The sequence below is a fragment of the Hakea prostrata genome, chromosome 1 (genome assembly GCF_041222555.1).
Source record: "Hakea prostrata isolate BN-2017 chromosome 1, UWA_Hpros_2, whole genome shotgun sequence".
NCBI lineage: Eukaryota > Viridiplantae > Streptophyta > Magnoliopsida > Proteales > Proteaceae > Hakea > Hakea prostrata.
This window is the reverse complement of record NC_142600.1, coordinates 6,280,599-6,292,744: the sequence shown is the minus strand read 5'-3', so window position 1 is coordinate 6,292,744 and position 12,146 is coordinate 6,280,599. Positions and strand designations below refer to the sequence as shown.

At 37.9% G+C, this 12,146-nt stretch overlaps 1 protein-coding gene across 1 annotated transcript; it reads left to right on the top strand.

The window, feature by feature from the left end:
* The first annotated feature begins 819 nt into the window (after window positions 1–819).
* VPS20.2 (vacuolar protein sorting-associated protein 20.2) lies at window positions 820–11,579 on the top strand. The gene is made up of 6 exons (XM_089157853.1): window positions 820–1,151; window positions 2,530–2,682; window positions 2,842–2,994; window positions 8,062–8,145; window positions 10,745–10,940; window positions 11,328–11,579. The coding sequence occupies exons 1-6, from the start codon at window positions 1,050–1,052 to the stop codon at window positions 11,351–11,353; spliced, it is 714 nt and encodes a 237-aa protein (XP_089013979.1). The 5' UTR covers window positions 820–1,049; the 3' UTR covers window positions 11,354–11,579.
* The last annotated feature ends 567 nt before the right edge of the window (window positions 11,580–12,146 follow it).

Below are 12,146 nucleotides of genomic sequence, written 5' to 3'. Positions count from 1 at the left end.
AAAAATTTAAGGATTCAAAAATAAAATAAAATGATTATGACTAGATATGATAAATTGATGGCTAAAATCTTAATCGAGATTTAAATTTCCATTAATAGGAAATGAAATTTTAAGATTAAAAAAAAAATAAAAATAAATGATTATGATTAGATATGATAAAATCAATGGCTGAATTCTAAAAGGATTTAAATTGCTATTAGTAGAATAAGAAATTTAGGAGAAAGAAATAACAACGGAATTTTTTTTTTTTATGAAAAGAATATTAGAAAATTTGTGAGCGTGTGAGAGAGAGAGGAATAATTTGAGAAGGAGAGAGTAAATACCTGATAACTGTGGAAAAGATTTGGGAAAATTCCAATGTTTGCTAACTACTCTACTATTTTGTGAGAAAAAGAAGAGAAAAAAAAAGAAGGAAAAAATAGGAGATTCATGAGAAAATAAATAATAATGAAAATATATGAGAATATATAGGAAGAAATTCATGGATCGTGAGTTAGTTTTTAATTAGAATTTAACATTATTCCTTAAAACTAGGGATTTAATGAAAACTATAATTAAGAATGACATTTGTACCCATAATCTTTATCCTACATTTTTATTTTTAATTTTTGGAGGGGGCAAAATAGTGGTATTTCACATGTAAAGTGGGAAAAAAAAAATAAATATAAGTATAATTTAGTTTTTTTAAATTTGCTTGTTTGCCATAGCTGTATAACAGATTAAAAGAACGCTATGCTTTATTTTTTGATTAAAAAAAAAGAAGAAGCAGTGTTATTCATTTATTTATTTATTCCATCTTTCTGAAAATCAATTCGCCAATATAAACCAGTATAATATAGCTGCCCGTCTTACGTTCCGTATGGTTGTTGTGAACTTGTAAAGTCCAAGAATCTGTAACGCTCCGGCCGAAGACCAGAAAGTCGAAAACGGGGCATTCCGGCAAGAGGGAAGGACGTGGATATGGTGGAACTCAAAATTTTATAGGGTTTTGAATAATTCCATTACTGGTTTGGACACAAGGAGAAATAGTCCCCATTAGAAATTGAGAAATGGGCAATTTGTTCGTTAAGAAACCGAAGGTCACCGACGTTGATCGAGCCATTCTCTCACTTAAAACCCAGCGACGGAAGCTTGGGCAATACCAGCAACAGGTTGGACAAGCTAAGATTCCTTGCTTGATTCTGTTTTGAATATTGTTTTTTATTTTATTGTGGATTTGAACTTCTTGCTGCTATTCGTCTTGATTTTCCGTCAAGTAGCTGAGGTTTTCGATCGAAGTAGAAGTTGTTATACAAATTGGTTCGAGTGAAATTTTGGAATGCTTATACGGAGGCATATTCAGAAACAACTTGCAGTAGTTGTTACTGTCTCGGTAGCTTGGCGACTAAGTCAACTGAATGAAGGGAATTGTCATTGTGGTTGTGTTTCAGGAATTGAGTAATACTGAAGATAGCCTGAGTAAGGTTGCAACATACTGTTGCTTTGTGCTGGCTCCACCCCCCCGGGGGTGGGTTGTTCGTAAAAGGTTTCTGTTGTTGTTAATTAGTGCATTCTTCCTGCGAAGATAACCAGATGTCTCTGTGCTCACCAACACTGGTGCTTTGGATTCTTTAGGCGCAGACGTTGTTCAATAGCAAGCTGCAATCCTAATAGTATGAACTTCTTATTTTCAAAAGAGAAACCTATAGTATAAACTACGTAGACGTCACAAACGCATTAGGCAGCTAAAAATTGAGAAAGGCTCCACAATGTGACCTCCCGTGGTTTTACATCACTAAAATGGGAAAAAATCATTAAGTAAGAAAGGAAAAAATTGGTACATTTCAGGGAATCAGCCGCCTTAATCAACTTAGATGATGAATTGGTGATCAATGCGCAAAAGGACTACTCTTGGGATTCTCCACTTTTTAATTTTAGATTACTTTGTTAGTTAGAGTTTAATTGCAACATGCAATTATTCACCTGTGTAATTCGCCCTGACATTTATTAAGCAAGTTAAGAGTCTAAAGAGCATGACAAGCCCCGGCTAATTATACTCTACCAGACAAACAATGATTTGTCTTTGAAAATGTGAGAGCACCAAAATCCATGTGATACGAACTGAAGCATTGGAGGTTCAAATTATTACTAACCAAATAATTCAAATAACCTTCACCTAGGATAAAGTTTGTGTAATTCTACAACCCTCTGAATCAACCTTGTTCTACATGTTGAAATTTAGTTCATCATTCATTGCAAATTTTATGCCACGCTAAATGCATTTTAGAATTTTCAAAAGTTTTGTTCAACAATTTTTCTGTTATTGGAACAAAAGGAATTTATTAAGATGGTGAATGGCTCCCAGTCAGGCAGTGCAACAGCGATAGTTGTAGAGGATGTCAAGTGTCTCAGAGTATAGTTGTAACCTGTAAATGTAGGTTTATGCGTTTGCTTCTCGCACATTCTTGTAAGAAGTACCCTGATTCAATGAAATCTCAATATATCTTTGTTGTTTTGTTTACTGTTTATTTTTCCTGTGGACACTTTCAGCTTGATGCTGTTATAGAAGCTGAGAAGCAAGCGGCAAGGGACTTGATTCGTGAAAAGAAGAAAGATAGAGCCTTGCTTGCATTAAAGAAGAAGAAGGCACAGGAAGAATTATTGAAGCAAGTTGACAATTGGTTGATTAATGTTGAACAACAAGTAAGTAATCCGTCTAGCTATGCTTCCATTTTCAAAAAATAAATAGTTATTTATTTTTTTGGCTTGTAGTTTGCTTATTTCAATACTGTCTGCCTCGGTATTTTCATCTTTACAGTTTACATATAACTTCTGAATGACCGTGTATATAATTTGTGATAGTTGGCCGATATTGAATTGGCAAGCAAGCAGAAGGCTGTGTTTGAAAGTTTGAAGGCTGGTACCAGTGCTATTAAATCTATACAAAGTGAGATCAATTTGGAGGATGTTCAAAAGCTGATGGATGATTCAGATGAAGCAAAAGCTTACCAAGATGTGAGTTTCATTCCTCTCGACTCCTCTGGTTTTTCACTACATATGTTCATGAACCCCCAATTCGTGTTCTGTCTAATGTTTCAACTGCAAGTCCAGAAAGTTTTTTCATGGGAAAGTTATTGTCACCCCCTAGACTATGGTATAATTAATTCGAACCTTGCATATACCAAACTTACTGCTCCCTCACTCTAATGGTGTTAAGTGGCTGTTTTGTGTCAGTGGACAAAGTCCAGTTTACCCCTCACTAAAATGGGGTAGATATTTTACCCTTGACCTAAACGCCTCAGGAAAGACAATTTTCCCCCTTTTTCATTGTTTCTTCTTCCTCCTCTGCTATGAGTTTTAAGAAGAGGGTATGTTGGTAGATATTTTACCCTTGACCTAAACGCCTCGGGAAAGACATATTTCCCCCTTTTTTCATTCTTTCTTCTTCCTCCTCTGCTATGAGTTTTAAGAAGTGGGAGGAGACATACCCTCTTCACCCATCTTCTTCAGTCTGCAGAACAAAGTAGAATCTCATATCACACCCATGCCCTCAGTGGACCTTGATATCATTGTTTTCTGATGGGAAGACAAGTAGAATAGGAACATTGATGTTCTGTAACTCAGGAAATAGGGTTTGATGGGTCTGAAACTTGGATAATGAAGGTTTTATTGAAGGATAAACTAATAGTGACAATGGGACTGGTTTGGGTATGAAGAAAACAGGGCAGGTTCTGGGATGGTGATAGAGGGTCAAGAATAGGGTTTATTAAGGAACAGATACCAGAAGATTGGGGATTAAATTTGAACTGAATGGATATCAAAAGTATTGGGGAACTGTCTTTTACATCTTCAACATCAATGTTGAAAAATATGTTGCAGAGGATGTGCTCCTTAACCAATGAGTGTGTAAGCTTGGTCAGGGAGCAATGGGCCAGTTTTATTCTAAATGTTTGTGCCCAACAGAAAAGGAACAGGAATAAATGAGACAGGAGAAGAGTTTTCATCACTATACTCCCTCTATCTGTCTCTCCTCCCAAATCGTCCTTCATGTGACATGAGTGTCAGGTTATGCAGAAACCCACCCAATTTTTTGCCATCTGAGGAAGAAAATGGAGCATCGGACCTGGGAGAGGACCAATGTGGTGAGAGATACTAGGGTATCATTCCCTATTTCGTGCTTTGCCCTTACCCATGTATAACACACTGTTAAATCTCTGTTTCAGTTTATAATCCTAAATAATCTAGTGTTATGATTGGACAAGTTCCCAGATTTATGCATGCTAACCATTCAAGGTTCTGCAATTAGCCACTAAATCGATTTGTTCATTTTGATCAGTTGGAGAAAGAAGATGGATGAAGGGGGTATGTCATCGCCCACTTCTTGAAAACATAACCTTCTTGCAAGAGCATCTATTGTATGTTGTATTGTTGTCGTAGTGCCTTCTGGTGAATTCTTTATTCTTTTGACAGAAGATGGTGGGAGATCTCGCGAGATATCTCGATTTTTTCAAGATCTCGCAAGATATCTCGGTTTTTTCATAAACCAAGATGAGATAGAGATTGAGTTCTGCAAAATGGGAGATCTCGCCATATCTCGCCATATCTCGCCATTTCTCATTGAAACTCTCAACTTGCTCGATTTTTTTGCGGATTTTTACTTACAACTACTCTTAGCATATCTACAACTTCAAAGGAAGATCAATCATTATCTGCTTGTCTTATGAACTTATGTGTTAATGACTTATATAAAACTTCTAATGGTTGTATAATTTTATCATTCTATTCTTGAAAGTTGAGATTGTGATACTCATATGGATGGAATTTTGATGGCATTTAAGTTATTTGATGTATTTGATATATTTGCTTTTCATTCATACACCTTAAAGGTTTTATATTACATGTTGTATAACCTTGCCTTCCCTAATCTTACAGTATTTCGGTTTCACACTATGGGTAGACTTAGAAATCATATTTAGGTTTGTTTTCTCACAAATCCAAGGCCATCAATGTGCTCAAAAGACCTTTTTTTTTTTATGAATAAATAATATAGGCTAAATACCAAGTTTCAGCTCAACTGGGACTCTAAAACCACCGGAATGAGCCACCAAGTTGACTCCAAGAAAATGGCATATCTCGGCCGAGATCTCGTTTTTTCAGGGTGGCGAGATCTCGCTTGAGAGCAAAATCTTCTACTAGTCATAGAACTTTCTTGTAGGAGCATCTATTGTATGCTGTATTGTTTTTAATTTTTATGATTGAATGATTAAATAAAACAACGAAAGACAAATTCAAAGAGAAGGATAATGGGGGGGTGGGGTGGGGGGGGGGGGGGGCAGTACAAGGCTTTAAGAGGAAGCCTGGAAAGAGGAGCTGAAACCTTAGGAGCAAACAATTAACCTATTCCTAGGGTTGTCAGTAACCGGGGAATGGAGAGGAGAGAGAAATCTAGAAGAAACATCAAACAAATTGCTTTCCAAATCAAGTCTAGGGGCAAAGATTTGGAGGTCCATCTCCTAAGATTGTGCTTTCACCACAAGTGGTGTATGGTGGCTCCAAAGACTAGATTACCAACTTGATCGCAAATGGAGGGGCGAGAGAAATTCTTCAATATCCAAGACTAATCTCCAGCAATACCATAGGAATGCTTGGACCATTCCAACATAGGATGCAATTTGGGTTAGCGGGACTGTGGCGGTTAATGAGGAAGGAATGAGTGGGAAGGGCAAGGTTGAGGGCTTTCCAAAGGGTGAGGGTGTGGAGGGGATGTGGCCTTTGAACTAGACTAAAGGGGCCCAAGGGATTGGGGGGGGGGGAGGGGATCGAAGAAGGTTCCAAGCGGAGGAGATGGTGAATGATTTAGACGGTGAGGGGAGCCAAATGGTGGTATTTAGGGTGGAGTTTAGAATAGGAGGGAGGGCATTCTAGACTTGTGTGAGACGAGGGTGAGGGAGAGGGGACCAAGAACTATTGGTGATGAAATAGGAGAGGGTGGCAGTCTTAGGTATACAAGTCTCATAGACAGTGCAGGGACCAAGGAGAGTGAAAAGAATACCCATTGGATGCCAAGGATCGAGCCAGAAAGATGTAGAGGATCTAGAAGGGATTTGGACAGAGATGGCAATGAGGGCTTGCGGTTGAGGGAGCAAGACCTTCCTCCAAATCCAAGAAGGGTTGTATGCTGGATTGTTGTCGAGCCAATGTATTATATTTGCACTATTGCTACGATATTCAATTCAATCCAAAACACAATGCCTTGGGACTTGGGAGTGAAGATGTTGTACTTTTGCTGTGTACTTGAGGAAATAGTTTGACATGATAGCAGACGTGTAGGTGTAGACTGAAGCTTTTGGGTTATTCTAAAGTTTTGTTGGAATTGAGATATTTTGTTCTGGTTTTTACTTTTCAAGGTAAGATCAGAACTATCGTGTATATCATACCTGTGCTTAATTTTTTTCTATTCTTGACCATCTCGGCATCTCCCTACATCAGGACCTGAGAGATACAAACAAGAAACATTGAAGAGTGTATGACTTTTGTGTGTGTGAAACAAGGCTTAGAGGTAGTAGCCGTCAAATTTTTTTGGGATTGATAAAAAATGACCTTTGTCTAAATGCTTTCAAACAAATTATAAAAACCATAAAAATGTAAAAAAATAAAACAATCTTGGATTTCTCTACTTTTCTTGCCTTCTGAGATTAGGCTACCCAGGAACAGTGGGGATCAAAGAAAAGGAAGGGAGCATAAGGATCTGACTTGAATTTGGTTGTTGACACTGAATGTCAATATTATAATATGATTGTTTTCGTATGGTGTATGGTATATAGCTCCTAGAAGAAGATTAGCTACCAGGAGCTAAAATTGGGCACTTGTGGTAGATTGATTGGACCTCGCCCTCCTTCCTTCAGACTTATGATACACCAAGAGCTTGTATTTGGTCATTCGTATTGATATGGAGTACATTATATTTCCAAAATCTTGATATTTCATCTTTTCCCCCCACCAACTGATGAAATAATTTAGGTTCTAGTATTTCTAAATCTTTCTCTTGTCTTTGTCTTTTTTAAACTATGATGGACTATTTAGAGACATGATCTGACGATTTCTTCCCAGATGAAACAGTTTTGAGTTAAATTTCAAAAGGGCAAGGGGTATTAACTTAAACTCACTTGCTGCCATTAAAGATACAGTTGTGTGCTCATGCCTTTTTGTTTGGTGTATTATCATGCACCATACACAGTTTAAGCAAGCAAATGATTAGTGAAACTGTTGCCATCGGATCAGAATTTATTTTTAATCCTTTTTTTTTTTGGGTAAAAGATTTTTTCTCTTTTAATGGAATAAAAAATTAAGCTCTGGCTGTTAATCACATCAAGATATGGTGTAAAAGAAGCCTTTCTTGAGAAGGTTTGTGCAGGAGGTATGGAGTTAGAAAACATGTTTCTTCACCAACTTTGTATGGTGGAAGTGCCACAAAACTTGTTTATGACTAATATAATTCACTGGCTATCATGTTGTGAGGACCTGATATACTGAATCATACCCTTAAAGAGATTCAAAGGGATTTTGGCATTATCAGAAGCATGATTATTGCCATAGTGATTATTTTCAGTTAAACTATTTGACTGATCATTAGCATTTTATGGCTAGGAAAGAATTTGCATCTGACCACATTTTGCATTCCTCTCTTTCAGTTTCCTATAATTCCTTATGTTGTGAATTTTGCCACTGGCAGTGTCTATTTCTTGAGGATCATACATAAAGTTTCTTGCATCTACCTTGCATGTTGTTTGATTTGTTATATGTGGCATGACCTAGATGGACGTCCTATTTCCCTCTATTCAAATGTGAGCAAATGATGTAAGGGAATTTAGTTGGTGTTTTGCAATTACAGATTCATATATCCTTTCTTTAATTGATTTTTTTAATCTTTGCTCTTGTTATACTTTATTGATTTTTATTCCCTCCCCCATCCCCCTTTCTTTTTATGTTGACTAATTGGTAGTTGAAGTTATAATTGTGTTCGCTAAGGTTGGGATCTTTATAATTTCTCAACTGCTCATGTCTTCTTTTCTTGTTTTGAAGGAAATTAATGCAATATTAGGGGAAAAACTATCGGCAGAAGATGAAGAAGAGGTCTTAGCAGAATTTGAGAGCTTGGAAACTGAGGTATGTTTTGGGAAACCAATAAAGCAACTGAGCCATTTTTTTCCATGCTTTGGTTGACAATGAAATCGTGCATTGCGATGAGTGCCATTTTAAAGTGATTTTATCGTCACACAAGACAGCTGTTTTCTTCTTTGGTGTGCTGCACTGCTACATGATAGAATACCTTCCAACCTTTGTATTGGGGGTGACTGGGCTTATAGGAGCTTGGCTGGTATAAGGAGCATCCCAGTGCATGAAGCTCCTAGGCAACCCTTTTAACGGGGGAGGCTGGGTTTATAGTAGCTTGGCTGATATGAGGAGCATCCCAGTGCATGAAGCTCCTGCTGCTGCAAGGTATGGGAGGGGTCATATGTATGCAGCCTTATCCTCTGCTCTGCAGGAGTGGCTATTTATGTTTTCAACCTGCAACGAACAGTTTGCAATAGCACAACTTCATCATTGCTTCAAGGCTTGCCTGCTTGGTGCTTGGCATGCATTTATAATGCCCAATTCATGTAAAGGAGATTTGTGCTCTTTAAAATTATTACAATAAAAGTTATAGTAATATAGGGCCATAGGCAGTGTCTAATTTACAAATTCAAGGTTTATAACTTGATTCAGAATACTAGAAGGGAAAGCCTATGAACTTTCATGCAACATGGCTGGGAAATAACAGCTAGAATTATTACCAATGTGAATAGCTGTTGTATATCTCGGCATTTCCGGATTTCCTTGTTATTTACTACTTACTGGCTGCCATACAATTCAAAAGCTCAAGAAAGAAAAGTCAAGGTCATAGGCTCAATGATTGAAAGTTGATTCTATGGAAAGGGAAGGGAATTTGCTGTTATTGGATTTTTCTTTTGTTTGAGTGGCAAAGACAAAAGGAAAATCAGATCAAGTGTGTTGTAGTTATCAACTAGATGTGATTTATAATGGTAAATATATGCAGGAAATTTCTGGAGTGCCTTTTATATTGGAAAGATGTCCAAAATCTAAAGCATTTTATGACATTCATGTTTCCCCATGTCCTAGGCATGTCTATGACTGAGAATATCACTTGGGCATGCCTTGGACTGCTGAGTCCTAAGTAACTATTAAGTTGGTAAGTTCCTAGAATAGGCTTGCTTTTGTGCTATACACACCATTGTTATTGTTGCAACTAGGTGACCTAAGGCTGAAACAAAGGCAGAACTGCAGAAGTTACCTAATGGGCAGCATTGTTGATAATCAGAGGAGCCACTAAGAGAAACAGACAAATGTCTGGAACTCTTCACTGATTCACCACCAACAGATGGCAGCTGGACCTTTTCAGCATTTTGCCTCTTTTTTTTTCTTCTTCTTTCCCGTCTTTCTTTCTTTTTTGAAACATAACATGCATGATAATGTACCAATAGTCTACTGACACCAGTCAAGAGTTTAACCTGGGCAATACTGTTTGGGTGCCTTTGTGCGACAGAAAGGCATGAGCTGGTTATTGGCAGTAAAACCCGTTTTGGTGCTGCCAAGGAGATGCCTTGACAACTGTGGTCCATTCGCCATTGTTTATTGTATTGGTTCACCTGGTTGATTGGCACTGTCAGTGACTGCTTTTAACAATTTTGCTTCTGTTGTGTTGTCAAAAATAATCCATAAGGTACCCTTCGCAGGGTCGAAAACAAGGGTGATTAATGTGGATTGGATTAGATTACTAGGGAATTCTCATGCTTCTTAAAAATTTTCCTTGATTTTTCTTGCATCTTTTTATCCCCCTCCCCTCTTTTTCTTGTTTAGGAAAAGGTAGCTCTGTAAGTCTAGACTGAGGGCATTAAGGATGCATCTGTTGCTGTTAGCTTGGTGTCAAGCCTTTAAACTGGATCATATGGTTAGCAACATGTCCGTGTCTTGAAGTAATTGATAGGAGAGAGAGAGAGAGTGTGTGTGTGTGTGTACTGTATCATGCCCATGTATTGAAGTAATTGATAGGACTGTGTATGTGATGTTTCACGTACTTTTTTTGGTTCTTTTTTTTTTTTGTTGTTGGTTATTTCTTAACATTAGGGTCTAGGAACTTGTGCAGTGCAGGGGTCCATGCTAGAACCAACCAATTCTGCAGTTGTTTTTTAAGGCCATAGGTTTACTTACTCTTTGCTTTTCATGCTTGTTACATTCGGATATTTTGATTCGATGCTAGTATAGAATAGACCTGCAGCTCGAGGAAGTTACGAGTCTAAATTTGTTTGGAGTTCTATTGGGCTGGGCTGTTATGGTGGGTTCTTATCACCTCCTGTTGACCTGTCTTGATCTGCCCTGGGGGCCTCACTTGCTGAAAATTTTCTCAAATTGTGGGCCTTTTTAAATCTGGATCGGGCTGAAAGGCAGTATTGCTGTATATCAGACACAGATTAACAAGTTACGTGTCAACATGTTTAATATATACCAGTTCAGATGATAGTATATTAGTATTAGGTGCCAATTGAAGAGGTGCCTCTTTCCAGGACTGTGATTGTTTTTCACGGAACTACAGAATTTTACTATCTTTCTCTTCATAGTTTGAGAATGAGAAATTGGCTACAAAGCTCATTACTGGTTATTTGATGGAAACCTCTTCTGATCCTCCCCCATTCCATAAACTGTGTAGCTTACCATTCAAGATCTACCAAAAGTTCCTGCTGCTTCAGTGCCATCCGAAGAAGAAGCAAAGTCTCAAACAGCAGAGGCTGATGACAGTGAGGAATTGGTGCTCCCAGATGTACCTACCAAAGCCCCTGTTGCTCCTGAGGGTGTTTCAGATGTGAGGGGTGATGCTTCTACAGCAGTATCTACAAGAGGAAAAGGTAATCTCTGACCCTTGAGTCCTTGACCCGCCATTAGTCCTTTTGCTGTATGTCTCATGTCTGGAGTAGGGTCTGCCTATGACTGCCTGGACCAAAATTCAGCAAGAAGATCAGATGTCCTTAATTTTCTCATTTAAAGTGCACATGCAAAGCTTGTTATATTCCATCTTTCAGAATCCAATAGATAAGTCAATGAACATGGTTGTGATCTGTCTGATTTATGGCATGGCGGACATCCCAACTGTGACCCTTACAGGGGTGTGTCATTGAAAAAGGATTCCTAGAATGCCCTAGTTCAGTTCTGTGTTACTAAACTCATTGGAATGTATGCTTATAGATGAATTTGCAATTATGATAGAAGTTTGACTCTAAATGTTTTACCTACAGCCATGGAGGAACCTTTGCCTGCTTGATCAATGGCAGAATTTGAAGTTTTTACTGCCACATGCCACAGAATTGATAAGACCTCATTTCGGATACTAAACAGACCGGGTTAAGTATGTGGCAATTTGTACCACACAATTATTTATTCTTGTGATTTCTGTACATTTCATTTGAACATTGTGATGACTTCTAAAATCTGTACATTTTATTTGACATTATGATGTATAAAGCCTTTATACATTCCTTGTGCACTCATGACTGTTCCATTCTGAGTCATGTTGGTAAGCCTATCCATCACCTACTTAGTAAAACCTTGATCAATAATATCCTGCAGCTATCAAATTCTGGAGTGAGCAAGTCACAGTGAAGGTGTGATAAGGTTCAATCTAAACCAAGGTTGTAGATGTGGCCAAACAATTCACAGGTTTTGATCCCATGAAGCCTTCCTGCCTTATAATGCTGTCTAAGCATGAGGTGAGACTAGAATGTGAAACAAACCTGTTTTGGTCCTCCACAGGCTTATTGTTTCTGGTAAGCTCTCTAGTGGGAGTAGAATCTTATTTCCAGCAATCCTGACCAGAATGAGATGAAAGAGTTTGATTTGATATTGACTTGTACAATGCCGGGAAACAAAGAGTGGAAATTGGGATCTGCCACTGTTAATCTGATATTTTCTTACCACATTGATAGCAGCAGGCCTGGCCTCTTGCATCCATAAATGAAAGGGATTCATGAATCACACCAATATTATTGATATAAACATCCATAATTACATAGCAATACCAAGAACTACGATCTCAAATCAAATGTACCATAGCAATA